The sequence below is a fragment of the Cyprinodon tularosa genome, unplaced genomic scaffold, assembly GCF_016077235.1.
Source record: "Cyprinodon tularosa strain WSP-4 unplaced genomic scaffold, ASM1607723v1 ctg277, whole genome shotgun sequence".
Lineage (NCBI taxonomy): Eukaryota > Metazoa > Chordata > Actinopteri > Cyprinodontiformes > Cyprinodontidae > Cyprinodon > Cyprinodon tularosa.
Window position 1 is genome coordinate 779,127 of NW_024038982.1, and position 17,875 is coordinate 797,001.

General features: G+C 39.8%; 1 protein-coding gene across 5 annotated transcripts; it reads left to right on the forward strand.

Moving 5' to 3' along the window:
- The first annotated feature begins 140 nt into the window (after nucleotides 1-140).
- pbxip1b (pre-B-cell leukemia homeobox interacting protein 1b) lies at nucleotides 141-16,417 on the forward strand. 5 transcript variants are annotated; one of them, XM_038290185.1, is made up of 11 exons: nucleotides 141-271; nucleotides 4,775-4,852; nucleotides 4,982-5,057; nucleotides 7,326-7,396; nucleotides 7,575-7,917; nucleotides 10,240-10,455; nucleotides 10,554-10,577; nucleotides 12,170-12,222; nucleotides 13,835-13,945; nucleotides 14,108-14,342; nucleotides 14,468-16,417. In XM_038290185.1, the coding sequence occupies exons 2-11, from the start codon at nucleotides 4,802-4,804 to the stop codon at nucleotides 15,949-15,951; spliced, it is 2,664 nt and encodes an 887-aa protein (XP_038146113.1). In that variant the 5' UTR covers nucleotides 141-271; nucleotides 4,775-4,801; the 3' UTR covers nucleotides 15,952-16,417. The 5 variants fall into 5 exon arrangements, with proteins under 5 accessions (XP_038146113.1, XP_038146117.1, XP_038146115.1 ...); XM_038290189.1 differs by having other exon boundaries at nucleotides 14,108-14,198; XM_038290187.1 differs by having other exon boundaries at nucleotides 7,326-7,384.
- Nucleotides 16,418-17,875: the final 1,458 nt, after the last annotated feature.

Sequence of the window (17,875 nt, forward strand, 5' to 3'; positions counted from 1 at the left end):
ATAAAAGTGACAGTTCACAATGTTAAAATAAACCTATCAATCAAACCATAAACGTGTTTTTTTTCCGAGGAAAACTTAATCTTAACGCTCATTGGTTAAACCTAAGGAAAAGGGGCGGGATCATGGTGATCTCGGAATCTGATTGGTCAACTGGCGTGTGGTTTGTTAAGTTTAGACAGCACATTGAAGTTCTCAAGTTGGATGGAAAGCAAGTGAGCAGTTTGCTGTATTTTACCTACTTTCGCAGTCTGGAGTAAAGTTACCCATCACGGTAGGAAACAGCTGAATTTTAATGCCTCTCGTTCGGTTTTTGTTTCTTTGAACCTGCTGTACTGTCGATTACTCCTCTTCACGCGACACCGCCTACGTCCTTTCATGTTTTCCTGGTCGCTCTCTGCAAAAATAAAATCTGTTTAAACTTATCTGCCAACTTCTTAAATTAGGACTATGGTCATTAATGTTGGTTCTGATCTAATGCGTTGAGATTATGCACGCTTTTAAAACATTAGTAAATACCCTCATTTATCAACCTTTTTTATTTGACATTTCCTGTTTCATCCTGTTTATAAATATGTGCGTATTCTGAATTGATATGACAAGTTGCTTTGCAATTTTCTTCTCCATGACCCTTAAATATACATCCTGTCTTTGCTGTTTAATCTTTTGACCTTTTTTGGACATTTCCTCTCTCCCTGGAGAAAAGCTCAGCTGCTGGAACAGCTGCTGATCTTGTTCCCATCTTAGTCAAAGGGGATCAGGGCTGCATGTTGCTATTAGTTGATTCATGGAGCTACAAAGAGTTAAGAGTGTGGGTCATCTGCATAAAATGAGCAAAGGAAATGTTACTGTTTGATTTTAACCTCCTAAATCTGTGGAACAAAGATGCATTTTCTGTGCAAGCATCAAGCATCAGTGCTGTCCTTACAGCTCTCTGTGCTGCATCCCCTGTGGCCATCTCCTTTCTGTATGCACCCTCTTCCTCTCTGTCTCTAGTCAATCTCACAGCAGCTAAATTTAGCTGCCATCTATTGAAACCATTCCACTATATGCTCCACAATTTCTCCTTGTGGGGCCCGAGGCATGATCTGCAGACTTCTCTCGGGAGGAACTGGATTAGGAGACCTAAATTGCAGCACCGGGAGAAAATTGAATTTGGGGAGTGAAGTGTGTCATTAACCCTACCGTGTGAGATGTTTCAACATTCCTGGATCGTAGGCTGTTGACGTGTAAAAGTAATGATCGTATTGAAAAGTAGTTGTTTAACTTTTGGAGAACTTGGTCTAAAAGTTTAATTTTTCTCACTGTGTCCTCAGAAAGGCGATGGACAGTTAAAATGTGCCACTTGGTACACGTCTTTTGAACAGACCGATAATTTTGAAATGAAAGCCTTCTTTAGCCTCCATCTCCAAAGTGGTGCAGGCCTTAGTTACCCGAGTCTTTGCCAAATCATTTGTCTGCTAGTCAAAAGCCAGGGTGCCCACAAGGCCTCCTGTGCTCACAAACTGCTGAAATAAAGCACTGAATTCTCTTAAAGTAAAAAGACTTCCTGCACACACACACATGGCCTGCCTTAATAAATGTTTGTAACACTTTACAGTAGATCCTATGTTAGTAGAACGGGTGAGGCTGAATAGCAGTGGCTGGAATCCAAATCCTTTGCATGTGTAAACGCATGTAAATGTCTTAAAGCTGCAGGACACGTTGGTACTGACCTACTTGTTGATTATTTTCACTTAATAGCCATTCAGTAAATGTTTATGAATACATTTCCCATGCACTGTTTTAATGTCTGAAAAAAAAGCCTAATGAGATTCTCTATTAGACTTTGAAAACTGAACAAAACATGTCAACCAGCCTCTCTTTAAACAGGCTTTCTTTTTTTTTTTTGAGCGAAAAACCTCATCTGTCCATGCAGATTCATTTGTTGTTGATCCAGTTTCTTTAACAGATGCATCTCAATGAATTTGATCAGCGTTTAAAAGTAAAATGCAACTAACTGTGATTCTGATGAGGTGTAATGGAAGCCCAGATTGATTTGATAGCAGCCTTTAGCTCATCCAGCTTATTAGATCTGATGTTTGGTTTTACTTAAAGGTAATGTGGAGTACTTTTGCGCACTTTTTAAGAGACCCGCCCTCTCCACTTAAAAAAAATAAATAAAAAAATGCATGTACAAGAGCAGGCATGGCCCCATTTCTCCTCGTGCACGCTCTGTTTAAAAGTTGCTGTTCTTTTAGCTTATACGAGCTAACCCCTAAATCCCTCGATTACAGGGGCTTTTTGCTCCCCATTGGTCATGAAACTCTCCCTCCACCGTGTGGTTTCTGCGCCATATTTGTTATTAGTCACTGTGACAGTAAATCCCATAATGCTTTGCAAGGAGAGCTCTCCATGCAAATCATTCTAGGATATATCTGCCTCTTCTGAGGCCTTTCTTTTCTTCTCATAGACTTCTTTGACACTTTTTCTCTTACGACCCTCGGCCATTTTCAAAGAACTATGGTGAGAAAGGTGAGCTTCAATGACTGACTGAAATCGTATCTTACCGCACGTACACGTCTCAAAGTGCGCATGAGCAGAAAAAGATAGTTGACGGGATGAGCACGTAGGACGGCCTTACATAAACATATCACCTGAATGATTGACAATTAGAAGAACCACTTATTTAGATGATCCACCCGGAAATAAAAGATTGTCCTTTATAGCTTTAAGGCCTGTTTCCTGGAGAGTGAAAAGAGTCATAAAAGCAGCTACTGATACCTCTGCTTATGTGGGCAGGTTCCAAATCCTTCTGGGAAATTAAAATCAGCACCTCCATAAAGCCTGCCAGTCGATGGAAACCTTTTGAGCTAGCTCTGTGGATCTCGTCTCCCCATTTGTGTTTCCACTAAATTGACTGGGCCACAAAATACCAGTCCACCCAGGAAAAATGCCTTCTAAATTCTGGTTCAGGATCAGTTTCACTAAAGGAATACTGTGGACATGTCCACAGTGTGAGACGGTTTAATTTCAGCTGCAGACAGTCCAAACTTTATGGATCTTACCAAACCTCTTCAATGACCTATTTCGACTTATCCTCTCAAGGCAGACATTATCCATGGTGTTTTTACCACTTTACTCATATTTTCCTTCTTCCACTCAACCTTCTGTTTGTTAACTTGAATGCATGCTTTTCCTCAATGTCACTTATGTGGCTTACCCTCTTTGCATAACCAATATTATTCTGTATTTTTTTCCTAATATGAATCCATATATCTGGTCCTCAGGACCAGGCCATATGAATGTAGTCTTTTTTTCATTTATCGGTAGCATCGTCTTTTTTGGGGGGGGGGGGAGTGGTCAGAGAAGTGCGCTTGTGCGCTGAGAATTTTGCAAGCAGGCGGTTCGATCCCCACAGCCTGCACTCTGGGTCCCTGAGCAAGATCCTTAACCCCACACTGCTCCCAGGGCGCCGCACAGTGGCAGCCCACTGCTCCCCAAAGGGATGGGTTAAATGCAGAGAGTGAATTTCTTTTTTGTACTTGACAATATAATGACAATAAAGTTGAATTTTATTCTCTATTCTATTCTTTTCTTTGAAGCTTAAATGTTTTTTTGTCTTTATGAATTTAACGAAATAAATGCAGATAAATTAGTATTACTAAATTACTAATACTTTTTATTGACATGATGTGAACCTGCAAATTAATTGCATTTTTAAACCAAAGTCTAATGCTGTTAAAGCATATCTACCTTTAAAGGCAACTTGGAGGTGGAAATTAAGTAATTGTTGTCTGTAGAAAACCCATTGATTACACTGTTGTCTTTTATCTACTAACAAAGCTGCTAATTGGAAGTTGCATGTAGATAATTCCTATTAGACCATGTGTGTTTAGAGACCAAATCAGATGTTCTAGTGGCTAACTGCAATAAGATGACTGAACAGATAAACCAGCCTCATAGAGCATCTATTGCACCCCAAAATAATCCCTACCTCATCAACCTGTTCTTTTGCAATGAGAACTGAATCTTTGTTCCTGTTCAAACTGGAAAAGGTAAAAACCAGAAGCTGACATCATTTTCACAGCAGGTTTAATGGTCTACTACAAAAACACGCACGCTGAGATGTGCGGTTTAGCCATGCAACAAGAAGTGAGCTCTTAGTTTAATGAAAGCGATTAATGTTTACATTACCTCTACATTATCTGCCCCAAAGCTCCCTCTCTAGAGACAAACTCTCTGCCTTCAAGCTTTCTCATTATCAAAACTTCTTTTGCTTTTGCTATAACAGCAAAATCTTTACAAGGACAGACATCTGTGTCCAGTCTGGCCAAACATTCAGTTCTAGGTTATTAATCATCACTCCTGTTAAAGTTGAATAGAAAGGGTTGTTATTAATGTCACAGCTGCCACATAACTCCTCAGACGAGGAATGCCACCTGAAGGTTACTGTTTCTATGAGAGAAGGAGTGCCAATAAAACTTTACGTGCTACTCTTTGTTTCAGGGTTTCTCTGCAGGCTTCAAAATGTTATTTTCAGAATAAGGATGAAAGAAGAAAATGCAGAAAATAAGTAATATGTATATTAACATTAGCTGCCTTTTGCATCAAGAATCCATCCTGTTTTCTGTCAGCCTATTGCTTTTTTTTGGTCATCTTTGCATTAGTGGTGTAACGATACATCAATGTGTCGATGAAATCATTACGATCTTAAAAAATAATTGATTTAAGATTTGCCTTCATACATAAAAACGCTTTTACTATGTTTGTTTTGAGTGCTTGTTTTGTGTCACAGGAGACGGGCAGAGCCTCTGGGGCGGCCATGTCTGGGGGTGGTGCCGCCAACAACAGCTGGACCATCCTCACATCAGAGGTTTGATCACTTTGTTTAAATATTAAATAGGTTTTTCAGCATAGAAAGTTTTGTCTCTGTCCATACTTGTTTTGACTCTTCCTTACTATCATGATGTCTCCATCTTCTTTCGGACTCTGATGATTGTAGGAGACGGCTGCTGAAACCCTGAGGCCCCTCGCAGAGGGAATGAAGACGCATGATGAAAGCCTTACATCTGCTGCAGGTCTTATACAGTACATATATGAGACTTTTTGATTTTAAGCTGCACTGTAACAAACCAAAATATATATTATGATAAACATAATGAATTAAAGCTGATTGCTGAGCTGCATCTATGTGAGCAACCTTCACATTTTCCACAGTCGGTCTGCTTGAGTTCACATCTGCTTTTAGAAAATCTGATAAACCGGAAATAAAAATGAGCTCTAATTTGGCAGAAAATTGTCTAGTTGTTAATATCTGGAATGTATTGATGTACTGTAGGTTCCCACTGTTCATTTCCAAAACTGAAAAAGTCTGTCTATTTAGGGCTGAAACAATTAATTGGATTAATTGTGATCAATCCTATTATAAAAATAGTCTACTACTAATTTAATAATTGATAAATTTTTAACTGAAGTATAGAGACTCTAAAACATGCCTTTAGCTGACAGATCGAAGCAGTTAGAGGAGTTACTATGCTAAAATTGTTAAAAATAATAATATTTTGCCTTGAAGATAAGTAAATTTTCTCATGTCAATAATCTCTATCCAGAACTCCAAAAGTCAAAAGTTTTGGTTTCAGCTGGTTTCATTCTGTAAAAAAATCTTTAAGGAGCCCTTTGCTATCTGTTTTTTTTAATCAATTAATCAAGAAAAATAATCCACAGATTAATGAATTGGCAAAATCGTTAGTTGCAGCCGTTGTCTAATTTTACATGTTAATGAACTATTATGGCTTTCTATTCCTGAAGAATAGATTCCAGTTTGTTTATGAAATAGAACTTAAAACTTTTAACTATTCTATAAACCTTTCCAGCAAGGTTTAAGGGTGTGTCATGGTTGGATATGATTTTCAGCATCGTCTTGGTTTCATCCCAAAGGTTTTCTGTGGTTGAAATCAGGACTCTGCAGTCCAGTCCACTTCCTCCAAACCAAACTTTATTTACCTGAAGACTCTAATCTGGTAGTCTGACCTGTTGACGTAACATTAAGATGCGTCTACCATCTGACATCGGTCTAAGGAAAGCTTGCAGCAATCCTCACTTTCAGATTGCTTTTGACTGCAGCATCTCAAGGAGGTCAGAGTTTTTAATCTGTCAGAGACTTTACTTCTACACTGCAAAAGAAAGAACAGTTTGCAGCTCTGAAAATGTTAAGGCAACAAACATCAGCATTTTAAGTTTAGGACTTTAACCTAACCTTTGTAGTTTTGCTTTTAAGCTTATTAAACTTTAAATTATTTTATTGTAAGTTTATTGTTAAGAACTCTCCTCTGCAGCACCCTGGCATAGGCCTGCTCAGGGAGGCTGAGGACTGTGATTCCTCTATATTTGGAACACACCCTCTGGTCCCCTTTCATATGCAAGGAACCACTACCCCAGTCTGCCAATCCAGGGGCACTGTCCCCGACCTCCACACGATGTTAAAGAGGCGTGTCAGCCAAGATAGATAACATCCAGAGCTCTTAGGTACAGGTCAGTTTTTTTACCACCTCGGTGACCAACAGCCCGTCTCTTCTTCCGCCACGGATGGCGTGTCAGCCGGATTGAGGAGATCCTAAAGGTATTCCTTCCACAGTCCAAAGATGTCCTCTCTCAGGGTTGGCAGCACGCCACTCCCATTGAAAACACTTTTAGACGTCATACACACTCCGCTTTGTTTAAAAAAAAATATAAATATGAAAAAATATAAGCGCGGATGTCTGGTGGACAGTGATTCACCTACATGTTATGAATGCTGGCGTACCATAAATGATCAATTATGAACAGTTTAGTTTGTGCCTTCGACTCGTTGGCTCATAGGAAGACGTTACTTATATATAACCTAATGGAATATCTTTAGAACAGCTCCAAATGACACAAAACTCATATGGGTGAGTAGAACATGATGAAATAACATAAAATCAAGGGTCCAATGTAAAAAAAAAAAAAAAAAAATGGCGTTCCCCATTAAGATCTCTATCAGCAAAATCATGTTCCCTACAATAAAACAATAGTTGAGGTTATAATTTGTTTTGATAACTGTTCAACTAAAGGCTGTGTTTTTTTTTTCTCAGACATATCTTTGCATAAGTAAACTTCCCTCTCATTAACCCTTATTTCACGGGAGCATCAATTTCCTCTTTGCCGGATCAGAAATACGTAAAAAAGCCATAATGATCCATCACAGATGCACAAGGTCTTAAAAATTTTACAACAGTCTGACTGGTTCCCTTTCAAGAAGTGCTAATATAATAATGCTGAACTGCTGCTTTAAATGCTTCTTCTTTTGTGTGTTCTGGATAAACCAGGAGCCGGAGAGAAAAATCAGCCTGCAAAGAGCAGCGATTCTGCAGAAAGGCTCCAAAAGGTGGGTTACAAAGTAAGAAAGCAAAAACAATACTGTTTGGGATTTCCTTTAGCTTTATTTCCATGCAGGTATAGCTAGAAAATTTTCTGCTGTTTACTGTTTGGTAATATACCTCTGTAAAGATTGCTTTGTTTTTCTATATCTCCTCAACCTCTAACTAAATAAAACATATTCTCTCTTTCCCTACCAGGCATCTGAAGAAAAAACAGCAGATCAAAGTGCAGAGTCACACTCTGATCAGAACTCCGCTGCTCCTCCACCTGCGGATGTCTCTGGCACCTTGGATCATGATGTAGAGAGCAGAGCTGAAGATTTTTCATCATCTGACTCTTACACCATCCTCACGCCTTCCCCTGATAGGCCCCAAGCCTCACTGCTCAGCACAGAGACTCTTGGAGGTGCAGAGTTTTCTCAGGCAGAAGAAGAGCTTCCGAAAGAGGAAGTACCTCATCTGCAAAATGAGGATCAGCCACAGCAGGAAAGAGAGGAGTCAGGAGGGCATCCACACACTGCGGACATGGGGAAAGATGGAGGTATGAACAAGTGCAACTTCTTGGTCAGATGGTGTGTTTATTGATGCATACAGCATCCGGCCACATTCGTCACATACCTCATAAATATGTATAAAAAAAAGCCTGAAATAAATTAACCTTTTATTGCATTATCTGAAAACAATTTGAATTTCTATGGGGGGAAATATTCCAGCCTTTGATTTGAGATTTTGTTTTCTATTTTATTCCACTAAGCAAAGAGTTAACTGTTAAGAAAACATTGTTTTTAATTGCATCTAAATTCTTTATATTTAGGTAAAAATGTTTGGATCCCTCAGGGGATTACAGATTCTCCACTACACTGGAATGGAATTGTTCTTAAGCATTTTGATCAATAAAGGATTTTTTTCCCAGGATATCTCCTGAACAACTGTTTGGGTGTAGATGGCATCTGTTGGTCACTTCATGACCAAAGGCTTCCACTCCTTGCTTCAGTGTTCACCTTTGTTACGATCCCGCCTTTGTGTCGAAAACAGTCTGTTTTTGGACATAGAGACATGCTTACCATGTTTAATAATCCATATCTGTAGACGTGCAACAGTCAGGATATTTGGAGCTGATCACAAAAATCAGTATTTGCCAATGCTGATCACGGCATCAAATCCGTAAATTATTTAACTTTTCTCTCATAAACATTGACATTGTATTATTAAGGATAAAAAAAAAAACATAAGAAGGGTGATGAACTGACAACTGTTTGTGTAGGAGGAAGTGGAAATTAGCTTTTTTTTTTTAAATCAAAATGGAATAAAAGAAAAAAAAATATAATAAAGGATGCGGCACGAATGGTCTTAAGAGGTTTATAGGTGGCTTTTAAAAGCTGCTTTAATTTCACACTAGAAGGACCGTTTCATCATCATATCTGCAGCGACACCAACCAGCAGTCGCCTTATCTCCCCGCTCCGCTGCTGTATCTGCCTTGCAGGTTCCTCTGATCCACCACTGTCATTCTTCCACATCCAGCAGTTAGCATCTAGAGCCAGAATGCCTAACTGTTTCCAGAAAGGGCCGTGTGGCTGCAGGTTTACTTCCTAATCCAGCAGTAGCACACCAGACTGCAGTCGTCTCATCAAATAAATCCAGTCTTAACATGATGACTTGATGAGATGAATGGAGTCTGATCTGCTGTTGCTTGGCTGAAAAGAAAAACCTGCAGCCACATGGCCCTGTGTTGAACCAGTTTGACACCCCTGCTCTAGAGGTTAGTATTGTCTTGCCTAGTCTCTCCCTGCATATTCTCCCTAGCATGCTTCTCAAAAGTACAGCTGTCTTATTCCCCGTCAGCAGAAGCCTCTTTGACGTTTTTTCCCGGCAGACACATTTAACGTTCTCTGCAGTGCTCCATCAGTCGTAGCATAGGAGAAAGATGTGTCCGCTCAGAAGAAAGCCTTCAACAATGCAATAACCGGCACTTAAAATCGCTGTCTTCATAATGACCGGCTGGCCACTGATTGTGGCCGTTCACGTGAAAATCGTCCAATGTCCAAGCACTGAAGGATGACTGGTGCAAGTCTACATATTGGAGTTGACTTCAAAAATATTGACACATAAATGTCAGAAACTCCGCCATTGTTGAGTATAAAATGGCTCTGTCTTAAAAGCCTCCATTGTAAGTTGTAATAGTGACCTTTAAAATCTTGCTATCAGTTTTCTTTAGGTTTGGGTTTTAGTAGTTTGGCATCAACAACACATATCCTGTCCGTCGGGCACCACCTCGGTTAGACGCCTGCTTTAAATATCAGATGTGGGCAGACCTGAGGCTCTGGAAAAGTGTCCTTTAAGGTCTGACCATCTGGTTCAGGCTGCTGATGGTGTAAAGCTCAGAAGGATGTTTTATTTGATAGCTTTGTGTTCTTTATTGCCAAATTAGCTTAATTTAAACACAACAGTCTCCATTCCTGAACACAGTGCATCCATCCGAACCGCTCAGTGTCCTAAAGGGATAATCCAAACCTTTTTTTTCTGCATGGCAATAATGTGCTTTAGTGGCATCTGCTGTCACCAGATTCAAATCCAAATGAGGAGGGTTTTTAAAGAGGGGAGTCTCCTCAGGGAGGCTCAGCTTATAACAACAAGTGTACCAGCAGAACTCTGTGAGGCAGACATCTTACTGAATCTCAGCCTTAAAGAGTCTGACGGCAAAAAGGACCAATCTATTTCTATTGAGGTTTATGTAATAAAGTGACTGTTTTATAAATCTGACACGCATTATCTTTGATTAATAGTAAGTTTGAACATCAAACACTATTAATTGCAGTAAAGCACAGAAAGTTAATTAAGGATCTCTTCCTGCTGTGTGTTCAGGTGTTGAAAGGACAGAGAAAACAGGAGAGAAGGAAGAGCCAGAAACGAGGAGGAAAAAGTCACTTCTGGAGCAGATTGGCAGGAAGGATGAGGAGGAAGAAGAGCTGGAAGAAGAATTTCAGGTGCCGCAGCAAGAGAATGAGGGCGTGTTCTCTCTGAACAAGTGCATTCTGGCCGCTCTCATTCTGTTGGGCCTGGGCACCATCTTCTTCTCTGGTGAGAACCACTTAGGAGGCTGTTGTCATGGTATTAGTGGGAATAAAAAAAAAAGAAGCTAAAGGAGGCTATGAGATTGAGCTGTATTATACCTGCAGGTGTCCTCATGGACCTCGATGGGGGTAGGTTGTTTTAGTCTTATTGTGTGTACATGTCAGTGAAACAGTCCAGAGGCCTGCACCACGAAGCAAGCTCAACCTAGCAGGATGCCTATCCAGTTTAACCAGTACACAATGGCAATCAGGATCAGCAGTACCACAAAGCTGGTTATCAACCCGCCAACCCGGGACAACTCAAACCGATTATTAATTGATAAATGTACCCACATTAAGGAGCGCATTCAAGGCAGCAGAGCCACCCCAGTCATGAGCGGCGAGCGCTTTATTTCCCCTGTGAGGAACAAAAACCCATCTTACAGAAATTCATAGACAGAAAGCCAGTCTCAATGAAAAGTCAAACACGGTGGTAGCATCAAAAAGACGCCAAACAGTATGGCTGACAGAGTAAACACTCAAATTCCACATCAGTGTCATTTAGCACAGCCTGCATCCCAATCACTGTACTGCATGTTAATCTCGTTGCTCCATGGCGAATTTTCTAATTCCCTTTAAATAGAATTCAACTCGGTGTTCTAATGCATTTTGCACCTTATTTATTTATGTTGCACTGCTATGAAGCTTCCGTGACGCCTTTTGCAACCTGTCTTTAAACTAGTTTTCCTTTTCCCCTAAACTGTTTACATTTTGGACACAGATGCACTTTATAAATAGAAATGTTCATTTCACTGCTAAGCTTCTCATTCACTGTTGGAAAGCCTTATGCATTGAAATTTTGTTTTAAGTTTGTCTAAGTCTAAATCAGATGTAACCCCTCTGGGGTGAAGAGGGCTTGGGAGCAGATAGAAATAAAGCACAAGAACATCTTCCAACTGTTTAGTTTAACTTTTCAATTCAGTAATGTTTGAATAAAGATGAAGCTGATGCCACGATTGTATCATATTATTAAAAGAAGTGGTTCGTCTGAGTGAAAGAATGCTTGATTATTGCCTGCGTCAAAACTGCTCCACATAGTTCATAGCTGATTTACTGTTGGCATCATTCAGGATTTCTCAGAGTTACCATGGCAATGAGCTGAGCTATGAATGAATCCAGCTTTGTGGTACTGGAAAGTCAGAGTTTAACCTGAAGTTATCTCGCTAACCCAGTAATCCTGCTTCGTGGTGCGGGCTTCAGCGTTTTTTTTTGGCCACTACATCTCTGCAAACACACATGCAGAGCTAAAAGACCTTGCATGTGATGCATTATAAAATCCACTTTAAGTCCTGCTTTTTTTTTTTTTTCTTTTTTGGAGAGGGGCCGTGCTTAAATTAACCGCACTGCATTTTGAAGGCTTCAGTGGCCAGAATAACCTGCTTATTGCTATCGATGAAATGATTTAACATCCAAAAATGAATTTAAAAAATTTGCGAACACAGGATTGGGGTTAGGGGCACTCTTGAGTAATACTTTTATCTAGAAGGTACCAAATTACCCTTTTTAGAAAAAAATAATGTTGCATCAGCTTATAAATGCCTGCCATCGTTTAATTGCACGTTAGATGTTTATTATTTTTTGGGTGGCATGTTTATTACTTGTGCAAGTTAGCTTATAGGCTAAATATTTAACACTGACTGAAGGTTCATTCATCCACATTTACTGTCAATGATGACTTTCAGAGGGCGACTATGCAACAAGAGAACTGAAGGATGCAGAAGCAGCAGGAAAACAGGTCAGTTTGATCTTCTTCTGTTCTGTCTAATACGAGTCATACAGTAACTCATATAACTATTTTACAGAAATCCACAGGTTTCAATCTCCAGAACCATTTGCTGTTGCTCAATGTCTTTATGCACAAATTCTGACCAAAACCAAAGAGAAAATTAGAGAAAAAGAAGAGATATTAAAAAGTATTTCTGAGTATATGAAAAGGTAAAGGAAAACAGCAATCTACAGTTGAAGCAAATTAGCTTATGTGTCAAACAAGATGGACGCATTTCTGATTGAGGGAGTTTAGCAAGTAGACACTGAACCATGAAGCACAAACTGGAGTAAATGGGTTTTAAATAGCTTTAATAGTTCACACATCAGAACCATCCAGGCTCTTTGAGCGTCTCTCTGGGCACCGAGTTGCAGCTTAACTTTGAGAAGCACAATTATCTCCTCTTTCACTCATCAGGACATGTTTGGAATCACAAGTTGGGCCGCTAATACATATTCATCAACAAGGCGTACGAGATCACTGCTTAGCTGAAACTGTCAACTAAATGTTCTTTTGAGTCCCTGAAGGATGCTCTGTTAGACTCCACCTGTCTGAGATGGGAGATGAAAGTCCCGTTGACATCCGGGGTGGCATCTAATTCCTGGACAGATGGTGGTTTGATGCTGTGAAATCAGGCTACAACAGATGAGAAAATGTGCAGTTATTATGTACATTTTCACAATGACCCTAAGATCAGTGCTCAGGTACACTGTGATAACCAGAGCAATGAGTAATGCAGTTCTTCCCCCACCTGTTGCTGCTGAAAGGGTGTGTATATTTTATTTTTTATTTGCAGAAAAGACATTAAAACAACGATGGGAACTGTAGGAATGACTCTAACACTGTTCTGGTGACAGTGTATTCTAGTAATTATTTCTGGAAAAACTAAGAATATCAGGTTTCACTTCATGCCAAACTAGCTGACATTAACCTACTTTTTTTTTTTCAACATTTCTTTCTTTACCAGGACCACAGGAGCATCTGCTACTGTGATAAACCAAACAAAAAGTATTATTAAAAAAAAAAAAAAAAAAAGCTAAATATTGTAGTCTAAAGGGTAACTGTGATATTAATATGTTGAGGACTCAACTATTATATTGTCAAACCTGTGTTGCCTTAAAGCAGGGCTTCCTGAGCTCTCTCCTCGGTCATCCTTTGGTTTCAGGAATCTTTCACAGCCACACCTGCAGAGCAACCATTTCAGCAGCTGAACAACAAGCAGTCAACTGTAGTAAATTACGTTAAAACACTTAGAATGTTTTTTTTTTATTTTTTTTTTATTTAACTGTTTATTTTACCAGGTAATAATATTCAACAGTCCTATAAATACATCTAGAAATCAAATTAGCTATTAAGAACAAATAATTAGATTCTCTTGAACTGAAGTTGAACTGGTACAGTCTATTTTTTTTTTTTTCATTTGAAACCATGTTTACATTTCACAATTATGCACTACCAGCATGTTCTGTGTTATGCTGATTAGACGACCACTTTAGTTATTGTTCTTTTTTTATGACTAGTACTATCTGGTGTAAGCTGGTATGAAGAGCTAATCATCGTTTCTCTTTGTTCTTTTTGACAGGAGTGGTTAAATTCTGGAGTACCTCCAGGTTTAGATCCCAGCAGCTCTGAGCTCCTAAATAAGTTAGATGAAGAGAGCCGGCAGGTTTCTGCTCTGCAAGCTCAACTTCAGGTGTGACTCCATTCTGTCTACTGCCTCGTTCCTCCGTAGTGCATTTGTGAAACCTACACGTGTAAAACAAATGTGTGTCTCTGCGTAAATGTGTCAGCGAGTGCATAACATGCTCTCGGGAGCTTCTTTACCTCTCCTCTTTTTTTCTCTCCTCTATACCAGGCACAGAAAGAGGAGCTAAAAGTAGCAAAGGAGCAGGCAGTGGAGGGAGCGAAGGAACGGCTGCTGTGGGAGGAGGTGGAGAAGGAAAACAGTAGGTTGAAGACGGAGATTGCTTCTCTCCCTGTTCTTCAGAACGAGAACGACAGGATGAAGAAAGAGCTGGAGTCTGTCCCAAGTCTTCAGAAAGAGCTAGAAACCCTGAGATCCACTGTGACAAACTTAAAACTTTCCCCAGGTACAAAGGGAACAAAGTAAGGAGGTGAAGGGTGATAGTAATTAAACAGGAAGGGAGAGTGAGCTTTGTGCATTTCTTCTATTTCAGACTTCATGTCTCCTTAATGACTTCTGTGTCTCTTTCAGCAACCAGTCAAGCAGATCAAGAAAGCAAGAAGCCCTCTACATCACCACCTAGTGGCCAGACGGAGGATGGCAGGCAGGACGGTGCTGGGCTGACACACAAAAAGCCCAGGAAGACTTGGGATGAGCAGAGGCAGAAGGATTTAAAGGGGGATGCATATGAAAGGGATGCCAAGAAACAGTGGAAAGAGAGAGAGAAGTCTGTCAGGAAGGAAGGAGGAAAAGAGTCTAAAAAGGGAGATAAAATGGAGTGGAAGGAGGTAAAACCGGAGCATGGGAAGTTCGAAATGGACAAAGATAAGCTTGATAAGCAAAAGAGGCGAAACGATGAGATAAAACGGGGGAAAGAGAAAGAGTTGAAGAAAAAAGGTGGAAGGGGAGATGAAGGAAGACCCTGGGAGGATACAGGAAGTAGGAAAGAGGGGAAGGAAGGGAGCAATTTGAAAAAAGGGATCTCTGAGAAAGTACATGAGGGTAAAGAATGGACGGGTAAGAAAAGGAAAGAGGAAGGGAGAGAAGGAAAGCATCACAAGAAGCCAAAGGAAAAGGAGGCATGGAAGGAAGACATGGACTGGAAGAAAGGGAAACATGGAACCAAGGAAAAGCAGGAGAGGAAAGACTGGAGGGAGAAAGGAGATAAGAAAGATCCTAAATGGAAGGATACGGTTGACAAAGATCGTATTAAGGAAGGGAAGGGAAAGGGTGAGAGGAAGCATTGGGACAACGACAAATATCAGGGTAAAGACATGACGGGGAAGGATGGGAGAAAAAAGTGGAACGACAATGAGAAGAAGGGCAAAAACGGGAAACAAGAGAAGAAATTGAAGATGGAAGAAACCTTTGAGCAGTTTAAAAACAAAGAGCCAAAACTGAAAGAGAAAAAGCACAATGTAGAATGGGAAAAAGATCTGTTGCACCTCTTGAAAAGGAAAAAGGAAGCCCAATCTCCAGCTCACCATGGTCACAAGGAGGAGCACAGGTACGGAGAAGGAAATCCCAAACACAGCCACCCCAAACCGTCCATGGGACAACCAGAATACTGGCGCCAACAGAGGGAACGCCTCCAACATGACTCCAGACCGCCGCAGCAGTGTAACACGCTGGAAACCTGTGCCCAGGCAGAGGGGCTTCTTCCTGTACCACTATCAGAGTTCCAGTCTGTACTACAAACGTATCTAACCAAGGCGGAGGAGGCCGGAGTGGACGCTTCCAAAACATCCGAACTCAGGAATCTCATCTTGGAGTTCTTTAAGGATGGGATGTTTGTGCACGATCAGAGGAGCTTCCAGGACTTTGTCGATGATCTGGCAGATATTTTGGAAGACATGGTGGAGGTGGAGGATGGTGGAGAGGAAGATAGTGACCTGGAGGATGAAATGGAAGGATTTGAAAAGGAAGTTCTGAAAAAGTTCTCCCTACCAGTAGGCAGAGAGAAGGAGAGGATGAAAGGAGAACAGGGGAAAGAGGTTAGAGAGGAGCGTGGCTGATTGTTTCGATTGGCTGGACGATCACAGTTACTTCACTATGTGTATCGGTCATCCGTTTTTGAGCCACTACAATCTGTTAATTTGAGTCACTAAACTGTAGAATGTCTTTGTTATTCATACCTGCTGTATTTCTGATGGAATGGCTGCTAAGCTTGAATTTTTTCAGCATCTGAAGACTGAAACTTTTGCCCATTCCGCTTTGCAAGATCGCTGAACGCCCAGTCAGATCGGGTTGGGAGCATCTGATGATATCAAGTTTCTAATACAGATTCTCTGTTTGCGTTAATTCTGGGAAAACCTCTGACTAGCTTCTCTCTCTCTGCTGAAGAAGGCATCGTCACAACATCATACAGCCACTACCGTGCATCTTCAAGCTGTTTTTTGACCTCCATCACATAAAAGATTTTGCATATGGGTCAAACTTTGTTTTGTTCTCATCTTACTTGAGCTACTTCTCCCACGTTTCCACCCAAAAAAAAAACCTAATTTTGGGTCCAGATATTTGTGTTGAGATAACATTCACTGGTGTTAAAATATTTTTTCAGTTGTGTTGTTGGTAAAACCTGCTTAAATGTTTTGGGTGTTTGGAACTTATTTTCTAGAATAATTTATTATTTAAAGACTTCCTGTTCATACAGCTCTATGCACTGTTAATATTTACTAAAGTTCACCTTGTTGAGCATACAAGTTAACATATTTATTTATCTTAATGTTTTATGGCTCATTACACCATATTTATTAAGTCTGGCTTCAGTCTGGGTTATTAAAGAAAGGTAGTGAGTAATTTATGTGCGGTTTGCATGTTATGCATTGACCTCTGTAATATTGCTTGTAAATATTCCCTCTCACATGGTTTAAGTAGAGAAATATTTCATTGTATTATTGCAGGCATTGTATAGGAAATAAATGTGGGGCCCTTAAGATCCTGGCATTTTCAGAAAGTAGGGCTTCTTTAAATGGGTTTTGTGGTCCTTTAATCTTTCTACGTAATTTAATTAACATTTGTTTACATGCTCTGTTGTTGTTTTTGTCATGTAGAGGATATTAGTTTGATGTGATTCCTTTTGCTTTTGTTTCATTGATAAGAGAATAAACTGTTTTGGTCTTTTTATGGTGAAAAATCTATATTCATTGTCCTTTTTTTTCTTTCCAAAGAATAACAGTTACATCTAAATTTGTGTTTGATTCACATTGGGCCCAAATAATTGATAATTGTTGCCATTTTCTTTTAGATCATTTTAAAACCCTTGGATCTTAATTACTCTTCTTGAAAACTGTTCAAATAAAAATTTTTACACTCAATTTTCATGTGTCATAGCAGGTTTGAATTAATCTATTATGACCTTTTTATAAATCAACCGTTCACTCTGTTCAGCTTTAATAAAGTCCCTCCATCTTTATAGAAAGATTGCATCATTTCTTCCCTGCCAAGTGAACTAGTATTGCTTGTCTCAGAGTTAATAGAAGAAATAGATACTTTCTTTCAGGTTCATCCTGTATTTAGCTCCTTATATCTATCCATAAACCAACCCCTGCTGTAGAAAAGTATCTGCTAGCATGCTGCTGCCACCACCTTGTTTTACTGTCATAATGCGTGTTTATGCACCCTCTTCCACAGAGTAGCTGTGATAAATATGGAAACTTCTATCGTCAAAGACATTCATATATATTTCTCCTTTTTTTGATAAAATTCAGTGAATATAAAGATGCAGAAAAAACTGACTGATTAAATAAAAAAAGTGATTGAGGGGTAAGACGGAAGGCAGAGTACAAGTACAGCCTGCTCTGTTGATCATTGATCTTGGTTAGAATGAGTTGACATTTTTTTCCTCTGGTAAATATTTAGCTCTCGCTACAAAACTTTAAGACACGATTTGTTTCTGATGAAATGAATCCAGATGTGGGATAATGGTTGAAATGTCAG

What these genes read in the sequence shown, in the direction of transcription:
- pbxip1b (XM_038290185.1), top strand. Translation starts at nt 4,802, where the DNA reads ATGTCTGGGGGTGGTGCCGCCAACAACAGCTGGACCATCCTCACATCA. An exon ending in GGGCACCATCTTCTTCTCTG is followed by an intron (nt 10,456 to 10,553) that starts GTGAGAACCACT and finishes TTATACCTGCAG; the next exon opens with GTGTCCTCATGGACCTCGAT. An exon ending in CAGAAGCAGCAGGAAAACAG is followed by an intron (nt 12,223 to 13,834) that starts GTCAGTTTGATC and finishes TCTTTTTGACAG; the next exon opens with GAGTGGTTAAATTCTGGAGT.